We start from the raw sequence: 22,238 nt of genomic DNA, 5'->3' as shown, positions 1-22,238 counted from the left end.
TGCACTTTGGTGCTCAGTTAGCTGAAAGCACCAGTTATCATACAGATCCAGAGGCAACTGCTGTGTATTGCAGACCCCTCTTTAAGAACTCCTGAATTATGGCATTTGCATGAGACGAGTCAAGGTGAGTTCAGTGACTGAACAGAATTGCTTCTAGTCTTTGTCACAACGTATAAGAAGAACAGTTTGTCATTGAAGATTTTTGCTTCCACTTACAAAATACAGGAGTACTGTGGCAACCTTACTCCCGTATTGTTTCAATAGGCTCTTGTAAACACAAGAAAATGGCAAATCTGCTTGAAATTGGTTTTGAAGGTCTTATGTTTTTCCAAGAATTTTCAAAAAGGTAAAACAAAAAATAAAAATATTGATAACAACAACAACAAAAAAGAAGTAGATGGTGAAGGAAAATGGAGTGGAAATTTAGAAAAAGCAACAGTGCCACTTTTTAAAAAGGATACTGCAATAATCTCCAGTGAGTTCAGGAAGAAGAGCACCAACAGGCTCGTTCCATAACTTTCCTTCTGATTTTCTCCCCGTATCCTTTTTCTCTGTTGCTGACTGCACTGTTTTATTCTAAGAACACACCTACAGATCTGCTGTACTTGGTCTGACATTGTTGAAAGAACAGCAGAACCAAAGAACCTACCATCCTTCTTCTGACACTACTGGTCCACAACAGAATAGGACACGAGCATAATTGTTTCACATGTTTTTGTCCTTAAGAAAGCATACAGGGCTTGAGGAATTTTGCAAAAGGCCAATTTATAAAAGCAGCAATTTCCAATCAACTCCTCTGATTAGCATTTAGGGGAAACTTTTCCCCTTTCGCCAACGACAGTTCTCTCCAGCAATCTGTGATTTGAGCAAGCTCTCCCTTGATAAGAGAAAAGGGATAGAGACAGTGTTACAGAGACAGCATTCCATGTTTTGTTTGGTTTTTTAATGAAAGCCTATACCTCTAGAAGTTGATCACTGGAACAAGTCAATGAACCATTTTGATCTCATTATTTAGAATTCAAACTTTTAAAATTAAAGCTTAATCAACTCATCTATTGCCCATCCCTCTCAATCTTGAATCAACAACTACAGGAAAACAAAATGCCTCATGTTCCCTCTCCTCTTCATTGCCGCTACTACAAATGGTGGAAGGGTAGGGGAGAAAGATTCTCTACACTTCGATTGGTACTTTTACTTGAAATTGCCTATATCATATCCATATGTTATACATAAAAATCAGGAAAATCTCATACCGTTGATTTCAAACTCAATGCAAAAGTGCCAAGTCAACTGCCAAACTGACCAGTACTTTATTGTGCATGGTGAAGACCAGTAAAGAAGAAAAAAAAAAAAAAAAAACAAGAAAAGAACAAAAACATCAGCAACATAATGGAAATTCAATCACTTCCTTAACTATTCACAGACTATTACTCTGCTCCACAAGCTACAAGTGAAGGTAATTGAGAAGATGGATTGAATGATCCAATAGATTTAACTTCTGCAAGGGTTTTTTTTTTTTTATGATAAAGACTTTTTCTCAGCTTAAATCAATGTAGTGCCACATTCTTATCCATGGCACTAGAGAAATACCAAAAAAAAAAAAAAAAAGAAAGCACGTGTTAGCTGAACTTCTCTTCTAAAAGTAAGGTACCTTTACAGCAAGGAATAATAAAAATGCGGAGAGAAGATTGGGACCCATCACACAGAGAGCATCCTTTATGTATAGAGGAAGGTTGGGCTGAAACTTCCTTTGTCTTCATTTTCCTTGAATAGACAGGTAAAGCTGAGGCCTAAACTGATTAATTGAGTGACTTAAAGAAAGTCTGTGGCAAAGGCAGGAATTAAGCTCAGCTCTCCTGAGGATCAGTCCAGTATCTTAACAAACCCATATCTTTTCATTCTGAAGTACTATGGCTTTCCTTTGTAATTATGCAGCACAGATTTGAGAGGGGCTGATTTTACCTGTCCTTGTAGTGAAAGAGCTTACAGTGATCAAGTGGGGAGGAACTGCCCTGCCAGCCTAAGAAAGCTTCTCCTTTGCTTAATTCCAGGCTACTATGTTTTCAGAAACAGAAAATACTGCATAAGTAACAGCGCTGAACCATTCCGAGGGCAGACTGAAAGAGCTTTTAATACTCTTCCATTTTAATTGCTGGAGCTTTTATTGCAGGTAGTATATGGTTACAGAATAATGTGTATGAGTTTAATGTCTGGTATGATAATATGCAAGGTGAAGATATTGAAAATTCAATTAAAACATAGTTTAGGGTATTGGTTAATTTTAATTTCCATCCCCCTTTGCCCCCATCCACCTCCTTAGCATCCAAAAAGCTTCTCCAGATATCTGAAGCTAGAAGTTACACACTACATTTTTTCTCTGGTAATGCAATTTGAAGTTCGTTGCACTTATCTGACTATCTGAAAACATCCCCAAAATCCCCATGCTCCTTAAACAGAAAGGAACACCAAGTCGAAACTGAAGTAGTTCCTATCAAGAACAGAACAAGATGGGAACTCTGAAGTCCTGTCTCTTAGCACTAAGCCCTATGTCACTCACACTTACTGGAGCTTCCTTTAAAAACAATAATAAAAAATTACTGTTGCCTTTTGCCTTAATTGCAAAGTATTACATACATGGCATTCCCTTATTTCAATGGCGTCTCACAATTTCTATAGAATCATAGCATGGTTTGGGTTGGAAGAGACCTTTAAGATCATCTAGTTCCAACCCCCTGCTACAGGAAGGGACACCTCTCTCTATACCAGGCTCAAAGCTGCATTGAGCCTCGCCTTGAACATCTCAAGGGAGGGGGCATCCACAGCCTCTCTGGGCAACCTGTTCCAGTGTCTCACCTCCTTCACAGTAAAGAATTTCTTCCTAACATCTAGTCTAAACCTACCCTCTTTCACTTTAAAGCCATTTCCCCTCATTCTGTTGCTACATGCCATTATAAAAAGTCCCTCTCCGTATTAAAGGAAAAGCAGCACACTGGGTTCTAAAACATTTCATAACCAAACCTACCCTCTATGCAGTTTGCACAGATGATTTAGATTAAGCACCATGGTGATCAGTCCCAAGTAAATTGGCAAGTGGGCTCTGAGAGGCATCAGAAGAGTCAATGCAATATTTGTAACTTTCATTAATCCCACACGATGACCAAAAGTGTGCCTCATTCCTCTTTTACACAGGGGAAAAAACAAAGCAGAGCAAATCTTGTAATTAAGCAATGAAAGGAACAATAAACAAGTAAATAAACGCACCCATCCTTGGCTCAGTACATAGACCTGTCACTCAGTGTTACCTAGAGGGATGGTCAGTCAATGCACTTGGATCTGTATGGATTACAGTGTACTCAGATGAACTCCTTTACCCTCATGGTTCTCATGAGCCCCTGGCACACCACTGCCAGCATCTTTTTTTTTGGTAACTGACTTCATTTTGTTTGCATGTGAAGCAACATGTGAGCATCTCCGAAGCTGCTTCTTGCTAGCTCCCTCAGTCACAAAACTGATGGAAAGAGGAAACTGAGGGAAAGATGTGTGTACCTTTACAGCAGAGAGGTGGAGGAGAAGAGTGGAAACCACCTTCTCTATAGATATACTGTCATCCTCCAGCACGTGCTTTGAAGTCTGCCTGAATGTAAATGCACTATGAGGCCAGCAGGCAGCAAATGCAAAAAAAAAAAAAAAAAAAAAGCCAGTGTATTAATGCTGAATAATAACAGGAGAAATTCACCCTCCATTATTTCCCTTTGGGTCTTTTGAATGTGTTACCTCACTTACCACCTCCTGAGAGCTGCTCTCTCCAGAGGAGAATAGCTGCACGTGCCCCACTTCCCACACTGCTGCTGATTTGAATACATAGGCATTGCTGCTAGGTGAGTGCCATTTGAATTGACAAACTGGGATTTCTGCCGCGCGCTTCACACTTAACGCAGCCCTGCCTGGGCTTTGAAGGCAACGGCTTGTTGCCTTAGGGTCTGAAACTAACAAAGCTGAGCAGAACAAGCCCAGGGCTCCCGTTGGATTGCTCGATCAAAGACAATATTAAACAGCACTGTTTTCATAACTACTATTCTGGGGCACTTGAATAGCAAGACAAAGGAGATGAAGTTAATTTCTGTTATCATAGCCTGGTGCAGCTGCAAGGGCCATGGGAGAAGCCAACTCCTCTTTATGGCTTACACAGCCCATGCCTTTGCAGAAGCTCCCATTAAGCAAATAAGGCTTCAAAAGCTTGTCAAATGCATCCCTATTCCTTCCCCCAGACATTTTCTACATCTCATTACAGACACCAGTGAGCCTTCCTCTCTTCAACCATTTCACTACCCCTCACAGCCCTCTGCTTCACCTTTTCTGTCAGCAGTACTGCCTACTTCCGTGCCTAAGAAGATCTGAACTTGGAAAATCCTCTCAAATAGAGAAGGGGTACTCCAAGAGTTGCTCTGCAACTGATCTAGTTCACTACAGTGGGAAGATGTTTTAGCCTTCAATTTGTGTGTGGCCAGATGGGATTATCAAGTCCTAGCCTATTTTTGTTGAGATGTTGGCATAGTATGCATTATATGCATTTTTACACACCTGGATATATCTGGTGATGAAGGTCACCGAGCAGTATTGCATGACTAAGTGGAATCTGTCTCTTGAGTAGAAAATCTGCCTGAGATGTTTGAGACAATTTTGAGATGACCTTCTTATAGTGCTGCGGTCCCAGAACTGACAGAAACACCTTGGATCAGTTTTTATCTCCTTACTAGTTGTTCCCAGCTGAGAATTGAGATCATTTTTGGAAATGCAACTGCATGGTAGAACATTCTTGCACCCTCAGCTCGATCACAGCGGGGACAAGGAGGATGAGAAGACTGAATTACTATGAAAAACCTTCAAATTAGATGACTAACAGGGAGGAAAGTTTCAAAGAGCTTTGTTTAAAGCCTCTCTCTTCACATCTTGGGTTATTTCCCTGAGATCAGTCAGATAAAAGGAAAAAAAAAAAAAAAAGCATTTTCCAAATTAGGGATAGGATGTGAAAATAGTACTCTGCTTGAGAGAAGCAGGGTGCTCCAGGAACTGTCTTGTCTCCCTCAGTGGACAGAATGCCACTTAAACTAAGACTTCACCTTTGTTGTTAGCATATAGGAAGATGCTTTCAGAAATGCAATGACTCGGCCAAGGCAAGTGCTTTATGTTAATAAACCTCATCTCAGATTTCACAAGCTAGTTTCATTCACACTTGCTCTGCTCTCAACTTCCTGATTGGACGAGGAGGCACTAAAATTTATAAAAGAAGTGCTTCACACAAAGATTTCTGACTATATTCAGTGTTGATGCCCACAAAACACAAGACACAACTTGAAGCTCACAGCGGAGGAATATTTCATTTCCTATATGCATATACCTCAGATATCTTCCTGAGGCCAGGGTTTTAGTACTGAGGGGTCAAAACAGACCTCATACAATTTCAGAAGAACAAAATCGCCCATTCTAATGGATGAAGGAATAAAAAGAGTGAGCTGTTCTCAATCCATAAGAGAAGTAGCCAGACTTTACAGTTTTAAAGCAAACCTTCTGGATGTAAATTGCTACATTATTTAAGTTTATTGAACATCTAACACCAGGAAATGTGCAATTCATGAAATTTTCAGTGAAGATGTATGAATGAGACTTCCTGATACATTTTTAAGATGTGAAATTATCAAAGTTTTATGCAGTGTCGACTTTGGCCATATATGGTAGAATTAATTGAAAGTGCAGTTCTAGCTTTAAAAGGGTTTATGTGAGACTGGCAATATGTATTTTATTGTCTTTTAGTCATTTGCAACTCAAAGATGCTCAAGATTATACATGAGAAGTTGTTTCTTCTAACTGCCAGCCTGCGCAGCAAGACACTATTGGATCTGAGAATCCAGGTAGACGCTTTGCATCTTGCACTCTTATCACCAGCCTGTCATTTCTGCAAACTAAATAACATGCCTAGCTATCCTCATGCAACCCTTAAGCCTCATACATAACCCCATAAGGAATTTGCTCACATCACAGGGAGGATGGAAAATCCTCCATTAGGAATATCCTAGATAAAAGGAACAAACCAGAAAGAAATGAATTTCACAGTGCCAGCAGAAAGCAGAAGGGTAAAGGTATCCTCACTCAAGGAGGGCAGCGCTGTCTTTGATCAGAACACACGTGCATTATAACCTCTTCTTCTTTTAATTCCCCCTCAAGGATATGCACCAGTTTAGAATGTTCGTGGTCTTAAGTTGGAATAGAGACTGCGGAGGACAACCAAGTCAAATGACAGATCTTCAACCTCCTGGATAGAGATGACATAAATTCAGCCTGAAGCCTCTGCTCCCTGAAATTGGATTAAGGACTCTACACTGAGTCTCCCTAAAGTAGGCAAATAGCCCTAAAACCTATTTTTTGACCTTGCTTGTCATTAAAAACAAACAAGCAAACATTTGAGGGTTGTTCAGTAAACCTCTACCACAGAACAACAAATAAAACCACAGACAAAGCTTCAACTCTGATGTGGAATTCATAGTTTCGAGTCAACTTTAGAGTATGACCCTGGTGCAACAGGTAGATATCATACAACCTGTTGGACTACTCTGCTTTGATATATGGACATCTTCAAGGTTTTGTTTCGGGAAATGGGCAAGAAACTGGTGATGTGGTTGTGAAACATAGACCTCCATGCTCATGGTATCATCTGCTGAAATACCTGCAAGGCCTGCATTCTGCAGGTGCCCCTTCTCCCAGAAACAACTATCATTTCCCAACCATTTGCTATGACAAGCTGAGGCTTTCCCACAGACTGGCCTTCATTGCAGCAAGCCAGAGACATAGCGCTCGCATGCATTCAGCAGTGTGAACTCCTCTCCTGCTTCTGTGTGGCAGGTACGGGTTTTTTTGTTCACCTCCTATGGAAGCCCATCACTGAATACTGGGAGGCACAGAGCTCAGACTCCAACGTGTCTCGTGATCAGAAATACATCTTGGGTAGGAAGGAAACACTTCTACAAAGAAGATCAGTTTGATGATTAACGTGCTTTCTGAATTACGGGATGACCAGATCCCATTCTGTTTTGGCATAGAAACTTAGCTCTGAATATCTCATTTGCACAAGCTTGGATCAGTCACCACTCCTTTCAGAAAGGACATCCCATCATGAGAAATCCTTTTTAGTGCTAGTTTTTATTAAATGTCCCCATTTATCCAAGAAGCTTCTGCCTCGGTGTATTTGTACAATTGTTTTTACAGCACCAACTCTAACTAGTACCAGAAGTAGTTACTAAAATAGCATCAATCCACTTTTTACTCACATGCCTGAATGAAATAAAAAGTAAGCCAATTACTTTTTCATTTCTTTTTTTGGGAAGAGAGTCTCCCTGTAAACACTGCTATTAAACAGTGCTGCTGTTAGATATCTATGCTGTGAATTTTAGAGGATGGGTACCTACGTTTTTTTACATTTTGGATTTGAAATTCTTCAGGTTTTCTTCCCAAACTCAGCATACAGCAACATAATTGCAAATTTGATAGCACTCTCTTTGAGCATTCTGGGTGTCACGTTTCTTTACAGGAGTTACGGTTTGTGCAACCCACGGAGCAACCCCACAGCTCTATTCCTTACAACCAGCAGCAGGAGGGTATTTTCAAGGCCCCCTGTGGCTATGACAGTGTCTAAAGGAGACAGTGTCATGTGTTGACTCAACATCTGGGTGTGAAGTGACAAACACTCAGTCGGGGGTTAGAATCAGATTAGCAAAATCCCATGGAACAACGATTAAAAGGTGCTGTAACGAATCCATTTGCTGCATGCAACAAACACAATTACTAGACAAATTACCTCTCCCCCTCCATTCCTGTCCCTGCAGCAAGTGAGGACTGGAGAACATTTATCCCTCAGGCTCCAAACCTTGGCTAACTTTTTAAGTGGCAGAGATCACCTTTGAATGAAGGTAGCTGCAGTAGCTCTCTTATCCCCCCTCTCTTATCCCCTCAGGGAGTTATGCCACTAGAGGGCACACACACTGCCTAAATAGTATCTAGAAAAGAGTTGGGTCCATTGGCCTTCGAGCTTTTTATTTCTAGCTCTCATCTTCATGAACGTGCACCCTTACCATCCAATAGCAACTTGTCCCTGCCAATATATATCCTCACTTCTGGAGTTGCCAGTCTTCTCCCTTTCTTCCTTTACTGAATTTCTCATGCCTTCCCATTCTGGAGCGAATGGGGCAATCTAACACTACCTAAAGCAAAGCAGCAAGTCTGTTATATTTTCCCAGGACTTCTATGTTTCAATAAAGAAGATGTTATAGTAGAAAAATCAAAAGGTTCAACACAGAGAGCTCAAGGCTAAGGAGTATTCCTCATCCCTCTGGTTCAGAGCCAGAGCCCAACTGTACTCCTATTACACTAAATCTGAGCTAACAAGCTCTCCCACTCTGCTATGGAGCACAGAGTAGAGATGTCACTACCAACAACTGCCTTGCACATACTGAGGTTAATGCCAAGTCCAAGCTAAGACACACCAGTTTCCAGCCCACTTCAGCTGTCTCTGTGCATTGATCCTCAGCACTGCTGGGATGTGTTGCTGAGAGTTTTTAACTGGCTTTGCACAGACTGGGAAAGATCCAGCAACACTTACCAGTCTGGACTGTGTGCATGTACTCCTTGCTTTCCTGCCCAGTAAACAGATTGCAATTTGCATACTCCTGTACCTGAGCTAATGAAGTATGATGAACTCTCTCTGGGTCTGCATCCACGGCACAAGTAATCTTTAGTCTGGATGATCCACGCCACATATCCTGGCTGTTCCACTCATCTTGCATTACCTTTTGCCTCTCAAAGTCCTTGGTGTCAGCCAGCATAGTGACTACTGCACAACTCTGTCTCAACTCATGCTATTCTCTTCTGAAGGAAGTGTTAAACTGGGTGGCCAACAACACCCATTTAGTTTGCACTATTCGGTTCCTGTTATGAACAATGTAAGAGGAAACCAGTTGGCTGATTTTCCTTCCACCGATCACCTTGGTCAAATCCTACTATCTTGTTCCACCTCTGTCTTCCTCACGAGCACAGAGGTGGCACTGGGTTGCCTCAGCTCCAATGACACACCAGGAATGCTACAAGCTCAACCACAATCAGCTTCTGAGCCTAGAGAGACTTCTTCACTTACTCAGCCATCCTGAAAAGATGTGAGAAAGAAAAAACAGCAAGGGATGTATGTATCGTGAGGTGGTAACAGGAAACCTGGCAAAGTCTAACACATCTGACAGAACAAAGGTATGGCCACACATATTGAGATATCACCTTATTGGGTGTCCAGGAGGCTTCCTTTGCCTACTTATCTGAAAAAAAAAAAAAAAAAAAAAACAAACCAACATTATAGGAAAGAAGGTGGAAAAAGTGTTGGGAGCTAAGCAGTTAATACTCTATTATTATTATTTAGTTAATACAGCAGAAGACTTCCTCATGAATCTGTTTTGGGCCAGGATCTGTGTCACAGCAGGAATAACACAAGGCAAGAAAGTAAAATGCTTTAAAGAATATGGTTCTTTGTGAGACTGGAAGTATTAACTGTGATTCAGAAATTAATGACAGCATAAAAATCTATTAAGGCATCTAGACTGTCTCTCAAGGGACCTTTTCACGCTTGTAGTGCATGGATTATTCTCCAGGGTTCTGCCCAGCCAAACTTCAGATATCTCAAATGACAGCAATTCCACCACATTTCTTAACAAAGCTATTTCACCACCTAATCTCCTTCTTCCCCTTAAGTATTTTTCTCTCTTGGCAATTTTTTTTCCCTCATCCTTCCTCCAAATTTTGTACCATGAGACACTTCCAGCTCTCAGTCCACACTATAGAATTCTTCACGCCTTCCCAGCATGCCTAGATCATTAGCATAGCTCCTCTTTAGTCATTTAGCCAAACAGCTATATATTTAGCTCTCACAAGCATTCCTCATAAGTCAGTCCCTCCAGCCCCTTAATCGTTCTCATTGCAATCCTCTGAATTCCCTCTAATTTTGTTTACATCTTTCCGGAATTGAAGTGCCCGGAACCAAGTGCAGTAAACAACAACAGCTCGTTATCTGGCTAGACTGTAATTCCAGTGATCACAGCACAGGCCCTATATATGCCATGCACACACAGACACACAGACGTGCTCACCCTCTGGTCCAGAGGCAGCATCACCATAGGACACAAATCCCACACCACACACATCCCCACTGCAGTGACATCAGCTGGGTTTCTTTCAAAGAAACCCAACTCTAAAACTGATGGAGATGATCTTCGGGGCTTTTAAAACTTGAAGACGACTTCTTGTGAATTGGCTTTATTGTTTTCAAATTTTACAATTCCCTGCCTTTTCAGGCACAGTCTCAATCCAAACAAATATAACCAGTGTCTACCACAAACACAAGCCATAACCTAAATCACAGAATCACAGAAGTTGAAGGGTTGGAAGGGACTTCAAGGATCATCAAGCTCCAACCCCATGCTCTCATGGTTTCAGTCCCATCAAGAAGTTTCCATAAAAAATGCTAATGCTGTTCCTATTTTTGAGACACTGAGGGATATATGCCAACAGTGGTTTTTCTGAGCATTTTCCTCAGAAACTGTATCAAATCCTTGGACAATCACATTCTTTGCCATCTGTATTGAAAACCAAATTGTTAACAGGAGATCTGGCCTAGCATCCCAGAGAAGTGAAACAGGTGACAAATCCTAAAGGATGCTCTTTTAACTGATGCAGGCTCAAGACAGACACCGACTACTGACTGCACACCGGTTATATTTTTGAATTTTTCATTACAACTATGGAAGTCACCACTTTCAGAACTTCTTTTGTTTCAGATGATAGTTTAGACTTCGGTGTAATCTTATGAGAGCAGAGAACACATCACAGAAAAGCCTTTAAGCACTTGTGACTTAATCTGTTCTTGAAACATGAGTTGGAATTTTTCCAACAGGACACTTTTTTTTTTTTTTTCTTCTCAGAAAAACGCCAATTCAGTGAGGCAGAGCTGTTCTGCAGAACCATTTGGTTTGCTTCAACAAATTTCTGGTGAACTTCAGGCAGGGTTCAGAAAGAAACATGCCAATGTTCCTACCAGCTCCCGGGGCATTGGTGGGGTAGCCAATGCATCCCAAAGAGATGCCAACTCCACAAAAAGTGCTCATCTAGATGTTCAAGATCCTCCCAAGCCTTCACCTGCAACAACTTCAAAGCCTCTTCTCACATAGCATACCCAAGTCTGCACAAACCTCAAAGACAATGCTCTAAGGATCTTTGCTCCATGGCAAAAAAAAAAAAAGGGCTGGAATTCAAAGTGTTCTGTCTCCACAGCATCTCTCTCACCGCTGTTCCTCCTTCACAGCAGCTTGAGAAACACCTCAGCACCAAGGACAGCTTGGGCTGTTTCATATTTTTGTGTTGTTTTGGGCAGCAGGGAGAGAAAGAGACCAGAAACTTCAGGTTAATCAGGGGATGAGCAGAGCCTGCAAGCAAGGGCTGCAAGAGCTCCCTTGAAGCCTGAAAGAAAGCCTGAAGCCACAAAGCTTTACAGCAAGACAGAGCAAGGCCAGACAAAATAGCCTTTTCTGTCTTTCTTCTAAGCACACACAAGAGAAGAAAGATGACTGCACTGATGACCTGAGCTTCAGGTCCCTCTAGGGTAATGCCACAGCTTATTTAGCTCATGCTGCAGCATGAACTTGATTTTTGTTGTTGTTGTTTTTAACAACCTGATCTGTTATTGTCCTCTGGCTGCTGGGGGTACACAAACCAGTCACCAACAGGCACCCAAGATACATGGAAAAGGAGAAGAAGGCTTCTACCTTCACATCAGCTCTCTTGCTGCTTTCTCACCTTCCTTCTCTCAGTAGGCCTAGGCTACAGGCAGACCTTACACCACTTAGCTTGAGACAATTTTATTTTATTTTTAACCTAAGAATTTACTGTTGGCAAAACCCATAACAGTTCCAGCATGAAGACTCTTGCAGACAAACCACTTCCTTATACAAAATACCAATAAGTGTAAAACCCTTTGCAGGGGTTTGCCTGCAGTCAGCTGGCTAAACCTGACTCATGACAAGACACAGCTCTGCTGGACACAGTCCTTGCTGTTGATGCAGCTAAACTAGCAAAACCATGTTATTGTCACAGTCAAAGTGCAGATTTGTTGGTTTACCCATTCACATTGCATCCAGCCCAGGAATCTTTTGGACATGTTGGAAAAAAAAAAAAAAAAAGAAAAGCTGAACTGTTTTAGAATGTCATTGCCTAAAACTGCACAGCCTACATGTGTAAGAAAGCTTCCCTTCATCCTCTTCCTCTGTTCTCAAGAACTCTCACATGAAACTGTAGGAGTCAAGCATGTCCTCGCCACTCTCTACACTGTATTTCATGCCCAGGTGAATGGAGCATGACTAAGTTACCATTTTACAATTGAAGCTATCAGAAAGATGAGAAGGGGTAGCCACAGCAATGATTCTGTTTCATTGCAACAATCTCTTGCCATGTCAAGATAGGATGCAAATCTGCTATGAATAATGGTCACTCCAGAAGCATACACAGCTACACAGATATCACTAATCTTGCTACATTCACCTACTGAACTAACATTTCACAACTCCTCCCTTGCAGTAAACGCAACCCTGATCCACATTTGTTAGCACAAATATCTATACTAAAAAACTTAAGTATTTTTTGTCACATGCACATAAACACACCCATTTATGATTATCTTATTTGTCACACTCATCCCCCTAAAAGCCAAGGAGGGTATATTGAAAGGCTTCTGGTCAGAACTTCGCATACAGACCACATATACAGGCATGGACAGAACTGGGTGCTGTGAAATAAGTGAACCCACTGTACAACAAAAGAGCTTTACAAGGCAAACAAAGTGCTCATACAAGTAGATGGAGTCACAGCAGCACAAGTCTAAACAAATTCACACAACAAAAATCCACAGTTGCCTCTTGAAATAACTCCTTCACCCCCTAAGCAAATCCCTGCTTTGTCAGACACTCAAACGTACATCCAGATGGTCAGCTTCACCAAACCCCATGCATGCAGTAGGCACCAGCCACGAGGGTAGCAGCCAGAATGTCCCAAGCTCTCAATCACAGTGTAGCTTTGGGTCAACTAACTAGAACCAAGCACATCCAGGCTCCATGTATGTGCAACAGCCAGAGGTAATATAAAAAAACATTAATAGTTATTGTCCCAGCATATTGCAAGGATTCATTAGTTCCAGCCTGCAACTTGCCATCAATACAAGTGCTAAGGGACAGAGAGGAAGGAGCTGTGACTACACACTTACATTGCATACTTGTACCCCAGTGGCTGCATGCTGATATGCTATTGATTACCTGAATGGGAAACTCCACAGCCCTCCATTCATCTCCTCCTTACTCCCTCCCTCATTACACTGCTCCTGTTTTACCTGCCACGTATTCCCCCCAGGAACCAAGTGCACATCTGCAGAGAAGGGAGATGCCCACCTTCTTTTTGGGAGGGCTCTACCAAACCTCAGAGACACCAGGAAACATGCACCCATGAGAGCACATGGAGGCAGACAGTAAAGGAACAGGTTTAAAGGAAAAGCCATCTGCAAGGAAGTTTCTATAGTATGCTTCGTATAACCTAGGAACCACAAAAGCCCTGCCTGTGAACTTGCAGATCCAGTTATACACTCCTATTTGCTTCAAGCTAAGACCTCTAAAGCCATCATCTTCCTGGAATGTCATTCAAAGTCCAGTACCCCTACAGCTGCAAACCAGAGCAAAATCTTATTCTGTACTCGTGAGTAAACAGTAAGCAAATTGAAGGTAAAGGGCCTTTTTCTTCTCAGTGAAGTAATTTTCCCACAGGCGTTGACACAGCAGATATGGTCAGAAAGACACTTCACTGTAAGACCTGCACACCTCAGCAAGGAAGAATATTCCCCCTTTGGCATCCCCCTGCTGCTCTCCTTCCTTCCATTGGGATGAGCAGAGCCATGCTGACTTACTGGAAGACAACTTGCTGGAGAAAGATCATGGGGAAATGCCTCAGCTTCCAGTATATCCAGCACTGACCCCAGATCCCATAGTCCTCCTGTTTAAAGCCCTCTGGGAACCACAGAGCAATAGCATAGCACAGAATCGAGCCTGAATTTCTCTTTTTTTCCCCACCCACTCCTATACGAATCACAAATCCCCAGCATTTCTTCTTCCTTTCCATATTGTATGCAGGGATCTCTGCCCTTCCCTGACACCAGGAGAGGGCTTTGTCTCACATGCTCACCCCCGCAGATCTTCATCTTGCCCTTATCTATTCCTTATCACAGTGGGACAAGACGGTCTGTGCTGTGCTTGGTATTTTTCATTTTACCCCAGATAAAAATGACAGCAGGAAGAGCACATCAGCTGTCAAAAACATTGCTGACTGAGCCTGAGCAGCACACAAAGCTATGGTGCACGGTTCTTTAAGGAAAAGGAATCTGGAAGAGGAAAAGGATCAAGCTCCCTACAGGACCCACAGACAGCATCCTCCCAGCAGCCATACTGCACATGAGGGGGACCATTTATTGCAAAGCACATGCCTGCATATTCCAAGGCACACATGGAAGATTTACCCCAGACTCTTCTGCGATGCCTTTCTCTGCTTCCACTACAGATTTCACTTGATCATGAAATTATTCCATCCTTTAGCAACCCCAGCTAATCTTCCTCCACATCAAGCCCATCAACTATTCAGATCTGCCCAGAAGAGGCAGTTTCCCTTTCATATATTCATAATCACCTTTTTCACTCTGTTTTCATGGTACAGCACACATGTCCATAGGTAGTGTGGTGGTGCCCACATGTTAATATCACTGCTTTCAGCCATTACCTAGGTAAATTAGTCTTGTACAGAATGAATCTGCTGAGTGATGGAGATGACCCCTAACAGCAAGGCAAGGAGCACCTGAAGGCTTACAAGAGGCACACAAGAAGGAAGTGTACTCTCAAAGCACTTGCTTTGCTATCAACACAGGATGACAGCAGCCATTTTCTTCACCCTGATCAGAAGGGGCTGCAATGCTTGTGGGATTATAAGGAGGTACAAGAAAGGACTCTTGAAGGATGTCTTCCTTGGACCACTACCACACATGTGGGTGCTTACAGGCTGCAGAGCAGCTCCCATAAACCAGGGCTTTTATCACCCAGCTAGTAAAGCCCTCACAAGAGGAGATATCTCATAGAGTAAGAGGAAACAAATTTCTATATATTATAATAAAGCTTTCTGAGCGTGTAGAAGAAAGCTCAGATTTTTATCAGGACATGGGTCATTACTGGTGTGGCAAACATTAACCCAAAAGGTCTGCAAATAGGGGAATAGGACAAGAAGTAACATTTGGGATATCCTTTCAGCGTTCCCTCTTTGCAGATATAGAGCCTTTTCTGCCTCTTTCTCATCTTAAACTTACAAGGAAAGCATTTTCCTTTTTTAGGTATTGAACCTTTTCATCATTTAAGGAAACACAAAGCAGTGGACTGAATCATTCCCTCATCAATACAGTCTATCACATCAGAGTCTCACCTGCCCCACTTGATTGAAAGAGCTGGAAAGAGAAAAAAAAACAGGAGAGAAAGTAAGGACTTTTCTCTCCAGTCTCAACATTACCCAACTGCACAGCTATCACCACACACTATTACACAGATACTACAACACCACTCTTAGCACACACATACATTTTTTCTCCTCCTCTTTCTGTTCTCCCCATCCATTACACATTATCAGCACAGAAACACTTGGGTACATGCCTTCATCCATACAGATTTCACAAGCCTTGCGCATTAACAAACGCATCATTTTTCACACCCACATTGCCCACTAACATTATAAAGCACAAGACTCCACAGATAACATTTGTACTGCATACCAACCCAAGGCATCCTACTCCACTTACCCAAGTGCCTCCATGATTTCTTTCAGATTCATTTCCCCATTTATGAAAACCCTTGAGCAACTCCAAAAATGCATCATAAATAAATGCCACCCATACCCATACTATGCAGACCAGTTCTGCATGACATTTCTGAAAGCATCTACTTCAACAAATTGGCTATGGAAGGATGCTAACGATTGAAAAACCAAACAACTCCACCAATCTCCTCCAATTAACCAATGAGGTGGGGCAGCGGGGGGGTTGGGTAAAATAAGCTGGGATAATTTTTCTTCTGAAGTGAATTGTACATTTTAAACAGCTGTTATTTTTCAAGGGGATTTTATTTAGAAGAATTTTCAGTGTGAAGCAAATGTATAATTTTTAAGGCATTCATTTCTTAAATAAAAAGCCCAGGTGGGAAAACAGAACTTCTCATATTGGCAGCTCCGTTAATTTCGAGTAATAGGAGGTAAAAGCGAAAACAATAAGAAGTTACTTTAAGTGAACAAGACACAATTTTTGATAGACACAAATAATTTGCTTCTCCTTCTCACCCTCGCACACCACATTCTGAGTTGTGGGGTTTTTTTGTTCTGGTTTGGGTTTTTTTTTGGTGGGGGAAGGGGGAGAGGGAGGGAGTGAAGGAAGGACTGGTTGAGGAAAAGAAGGAAAATCCAGCTTCCAAGTTCGATCCGAGAGTCTGATCCTTGTCGGAAGCTACAGGCACACCAAGCTAAGAGAAGAATCCCCTCAGGGGAAGAGCTGCAGCGTGTCACCAGCAGCTCCCACCCACCGGCAGCGCGGGGCTGCTCTGCTCCTCCCAGCTCCCGGCAGGAGGACCGGGACTGCGGCCGGCCGTCCCCCAGCCACCTGCCTCCCGGACAGCGCGGAGATGCGGCAACACGCAGCCTGAGGCACCGGATTAAGAAAACGTAGCGATCGGATCCTCCGGGCAGCAATCAGAGCCTCGAGCCCGTGCGGAACGGGGGTTCGAGTCCCTGTGCCCCTCAGGAAAGGACAGGCATCCCATCGCACGTCCCCAGCAGAGCTGCTTGGGGCTGCTTCTGTCCCTCGGCACAGTGCAGCCCGTAGGTCTCCTGGCAGCCTCCGTCACGCTTCCCCCCATCCTCCATCGCTTGCTATTACCCAGTCTCAGCTCAACACCAGCCTCCCTCCTTATCGTCCCCTGCCCGGTGGCCTTGGGCGAGCAGGAGCTGGCCAGAAGCTCCTTCAGCGTTCCCCCGTACACCCCCAAGCGGACGGTGAGGAAGAGAAGGCGCTGGCAAGTTTGGGGCAGCTTCAGGCACAGCTGCCTGGCTCCGGAGGGACGCGTTTGGAAGCGGAGACGGGGGTCACTGCCTGTCACAGCCGGTGCTGCGGTTCTCTTGGGTAAGTGTTCAAAACCCGTGCTCAGCAGGGTTACAGAAACGTACCGGGCTCATTATCACGCTTTCATTGAAAGCCAATTAATTTGAAATAAGTGGCTCTCCACAACACCCCCCTCTCCCGGCCGTCTTTCTCTTTTAAATGAGAGGAAAAAAAAAAAAAAAAACAAAAAACAAAAAAAAAAAAAACACCACCAAAAAAACACAGAGGGACACAATACTTTCCTATTCTTAACTCCTTCAGATGGTTTTGGGCTTGCTCATGATGTACTCTGCACCTCCTCTGCAGCCCTAATAACCCTGCTTCCCCATCTCCTCACCTCCAGCTGTGGGAAGGGAAGGTACTGACACTGGAACCAGCAGCAGAATGGGGCTAGTTTATACCACATCTGAAGTTTGGGAAAAGGAGAAGCAGCAGCTCTTGGCTTGCAACATCTCCCGCATCCCCAATCCCATTTGAAAACCCAGAGAGGGCAACTGTGCTGCCTCTGCCTTCTCAGAGGGTTCCTGGTGAAAGAGCCAGCCATGGACCTTCCCTGATGCTCTCTGCTACAGCTGTGGCAATGGTAACTCACTAAGACAGAAGGTAACACAGCCCCCAAGCCTGGCATAAGCTGCATATTGGAAAGGAGGAGCACAGACCTCTCAAGGAAGAGCACCCCAGACCTCTCAAGCAGCAACCAGTTCTGCTAGGATTGGGATGCTCTGGTTGCAGTTCAAGGAAGGCTTCTGACTCAGTGCGAAGAGAAGCAGCACTGACTGCAGGCTAGGGAACAAGTATCAGAGAGGAGCAGTGCTCAGAGCCAGCGTCCATCTTCCTTGAGAGATCTGTGCTCATATGGGGCACTGAGGGATGTGGTTTAGTGAGCACAATGGGGATGGAGCTGATGGTTGGATAGATGACCTTTTCCAACCTCAATGATTCTACGATTCCAGAGCAGAGGGAAGTTAATGGCAGCTCCCCAACTTCACTGCTGACACCCACTATTTGTGGTGTGCAACTACTGGTGTCCTGTCACCCTGCATGCACCCCGTGTGCTGGAGGAAACCCTCTGAGCCCATCAGAATCAGCAACTTCAAAGAGGAAAGCAGGCAGAAGGTGCTGGGGCTGGATTCACAATTCAAAGTGTCCAAGTTTGAGCAAATGTATGTGACAGTGGAAAAGCATGTGTATGCAATGCAGAGACAGAGGAAGAGAGGTTGTGTGGAAGGAAACACTTGGTAAATGTGAGAAAGAGGGAGAAATTGAGGGATTTTGCTGTAGTGCACACAGTGGTGACAGGTAAGCACGAGGCTGCAACAGAAAGAACAAGGAGCGTGCCTGCGTGATCTGCTTAGTGGACACAGAACAGCAAATGTGAAACTGTGCAGAAGTATGAGGAAAAGGGCTGAATACTGTGACTGGGTATCCCTCCATACATCACAGTGTGCACAGGAGTGTGAGAGGTGAAGACAGTCGCAGTGAGATCCCCTCAAGGTGCATGCAAGATGCTGTGAATGCAAGACCGTGCAAGGCAGGAGCCAGATAGGTGCATATACACAGGGTAGAAATGTACCATTTACATGTACATGCACTTGCAAGACCAGTGCAGCAGGACAGGCATAGGATGTGCAAGCAGCCACCAAAACCAGTGTGCAGGATGAAGAGAAGGCACAAGGAGAGGCTTGAAGGATGGAGTGAGGAAGAGCAAATGTGAGCGAGAGACCGGCACTCCAGGAACTGCATGTGCTTAGGAGCTAGAACTGTATGTGCCAGAGCGAGTTTATTCATCTTCCATGCTATATTCATGAGTGTGTATGTGCACAGGGGTATATGGGACCACTGATATGCATGAGTGAGCGAGCCTGGATCATGCACAAGCTGTGATTTGCAGGGCTACGATTATATGTGCATGTGTGATGTGTATTTATACATACAGCACGGGATGCATTAACCCTTAACTCCTGTTTACAGAAAGCATCTCAAAACCAGCTAGCATGTCTGTCATCACTTCTAACTAAATTCTGTACTCACACTTGGCTCTTGAAGCAAGAAACCCAGCTGGCAATTCTCCACTGAACAAAATCCCATACCCAACAAATTTCCTTCTCCCGTCTTTTCCTCCTATTTTTTTTTTTTCTTTTTTCCTTTGAGGAGGGGAAGGACAATGTTTTTGCAAAGAGGCACTGAGGCTCCTCTAACCTCTCCCCTTCACCAGAAAAACCAAAATACCAAAATAAAATAAGACAGAAAAAAAAAAAAAAGAAAGAAAAAAGAAGAAACTTAACACTGATCTCCTTAGGAAGGTGAGGAATTCTGAAGCATCAGTACTCATGCCCCAGAGTGCTGAGGAACACTGACTGTAGATGAAAGGGATACCCACATTCACCCACCCCTCTCTTCCTTTCAAATCTTCTCGTTCCCCCCACCCCCCTTCCAGCTCCCCCTCTGCAAAAGCATAAATACAGCAGCAAAGTCAGTCACATGCAATGTCCTCTAACCATAGGATTCACCAAGAACGATCTCTCCTTGGCTTATTATTATTTCCTGAGGGGGGGAAGGCTTGACAGGGAGGGGGGGGGGGATAAGGCAGAGGAATCTAAATAGCTCCAGCTTCCAGTTCCATGTTTCCATTCACCCTCAGTCCATCAGCATCATTTCAAGCAAAGGGGTTTGAGGAGGTTGCAAGAAAGAACTCATCACATACCTTGCAAGAAGAGGGACAGGAAGAATCCCAGCACCCAGATACTGTGCAGCCAGTAGGTCCTCATGCTTCTCTCTCACTCGCTCCGCTTCCTCTGCCTTTTTCTCCGTCTCTTCCCTCCTCTCTCAGTTTCTTTTTCTTTTTTTTTTTTTTTCCTCTTCCCCTCTCAAATAAAACGGGATGTGTGTTTCCCTTCAGTCCCCCTGGGCTCTGCTCTACCAGCCCTGGCAATCCAGTCACAGGGAGGGCTGACCCGCGGTGGCCAGATTCCCAAACAACCTCGCACTCTCCCCTCCAAGTGCGGGAGGAAGGGGGGCCAGGTTAGATGCTCGTCGTAGCCTGCGCTGGCTGTAAACACAGAGAATCTCTCTGTGTCTCTCCTGCAGCTCCAACTAAATGCGACTGTACTTAAACAAGCAATGCCTTATAGGACAGTGCTCTGAGCAGAAAAGATCCCACCTCTGCCACCTAGTGTTGCAAGCCTGCTCATTTATTTCATTTATATATATATATATATATATATATATATATATATAAATATACACGTTATAGAAATATGGCTCTCTCCTTCCCCTGAAAACATCTCTCTTGGATTACAAGTCTACGAGCCACGCTTGGCTCAAGAGTCCCTAAGGCTCCATCTGACATGGGGAAGTTATTTAGCAAAGGAGGAGAGCACTCCTCATCACTGCAGTGAGAAATGCAGAGGGGCAGGTTTGATTTCTCAGCGGAGTTCTGCCTGACAGATCCCAAATCCAGGGTCTCTGATGCTGGTGGCACCGTCAGGCGGTACGTAGGGGGCCAGAGAGGGACTTAGGCACACCAACTGTAATTACAGAGCTGCCAAGGCCTCCAGGACAAATAGCATGTATCAGGCTGCATTAATCTTTGCTGGATTTCCCGTGACTTCCGTGCAATTTCAGAAGGACCAGAAGGAATCACTCTGTGTAGGAAATCCAGATTGCAAAGCCACTGTTTGCTTACAGCAGGTTTCTCCCACAACCCCTCTCCCTTCAAACACAGGTTCCTCCTACCTTACACAAGATGAACTTTCTTCCCAAGGAGTAATTAGCTCCTGTAGCTTCATTGCCCCCTGAAATCATTGCTTCTGGTGAGAAGAGCAGCAGTAATGAAGTACTACTTAACATTCGCACAGGGCTTTTCAGTCACTCTCCAGGCATTTCAAAAAAACAAAAAAAAGGTGTCCTTTTGCAGCTGGGGACACGGAGACCGTGCAGCCTTTGAGAAGTCACTGCGAGGTGGCAGGCCGGGCAAACTGCCCCCCAGCCTGGCGGCCCCTCCTGGGCCACATTGTGCCCTCACCACGGTTGTCATGGCAGCCTGGTTGTCACTGCTAGGAGATAACAATCACAATTTACACATCACAGATGTTGCTTAGCCACCCACAGGCGAGGCCCTCAAAGGCTGAAAGTTCAGGCAGAAGCCGGCAGGCAAAATATCCCGCCACAGGCAGGAGTCCAGGCTCCCACAGGGTCTTCAGTAGCTTTCACAGAACCTGAGGAAACTTGAGTTAATGAAGGGCCCGGCCTGCGAGCGAGGAAGGAGAGAGGCTGATGAAGATACAAAGGGGTTGGTCCTCACCACTAATCTAGTAATAGCAACTCAGGGGGAGAAAAGTACCCACAGGTGGAACAGGCAGAAACAGCTGTTCTCGTTAAATATCCAGTCTGTCCTACATTTACTAGAAAATCTTAAAAACATGAAAAAAAAAATTCCTCTTGGAAAGTATGTCCAGAGTCGAAGATGTGGACAGAGAGTCTCCTCACGAATCCCCCTAGAACACTAAGGAGACAACACGTGTGTAGGAAAGGTATGCAGGATTCTTGCCACTGAAGAAGTAACACCACTCCAGCAGTATTCCTTTTTAGACTGCTTTAGAGCAAACTGCTCTGCAAACAGAAGTTACAAAGCCTGCCTTCCCACAACCAGATCCCATCATATCCCTATGACATCCCCTGCAGCAAAAATAAACTGTTTGCTGTGGGTAGCCCAGAAGTGCATACTTGCTTTCTAGTTGACCAAAATGCAATGCAAAACAGAGACACTGTCTGGCCCGGCTGGCTGCCGCCAGGTGCCTTTCCCCTATGGACAGAGTGAGGCATTACCTAATCACCGGCTATTAAGAACCATACAGGTGCAAACTCACTTTCCAGCTTTCCACCCTCTTTTAAATGTGGTTGAAATCGGTTGGGAGGAACAACACATGGAAAAAACAGA

General features: G+C 44.0%; 1 protein-coding gene across 1 annotated transcript in view; it reads right to left on the bottom strand.

Annotated features, from left to right (window-relative positions):
* Positions 1-20,434, bottom strand: part of LSAMP (limbic system associated membrane protein) — a 965,192-nt gene extending 944,758 nt beyond the window's left edge. Inside the window, exon 1 of the mRNA XM_090150530.1 lies at positions 20,004-20,434. Coding sequence (XP_090006656.1) covers positions 20,004-20,067 — 64 coding nt within the window. The 5' untranslated portion in view covers positions 20,068-20,434. The remainder of the gene's footprint in view (positions 1-20,003) is intronic.
* Between the last annotated feature and the right edge of the window lie 1,804 nt (positions 20,435-22,238).

Source organism: Phasianus colchicus, chromosome 1 (genome assembly GCF_987193195.1).
Source record: "Phasianus colchicus chromosome 1, bPhaCol1.hap1.1, whole genome shotgun sequence".
NCBI lineage: Eukaryota > Metazoa > Chordata > Aves > Galliformes > Phasianidae > Phasianus > Phasianus colchicus.
Note: the sequence above shows the minus strand (reverse complement) of the source record. Positions and strands in the feature narration are given on the sequence as shown.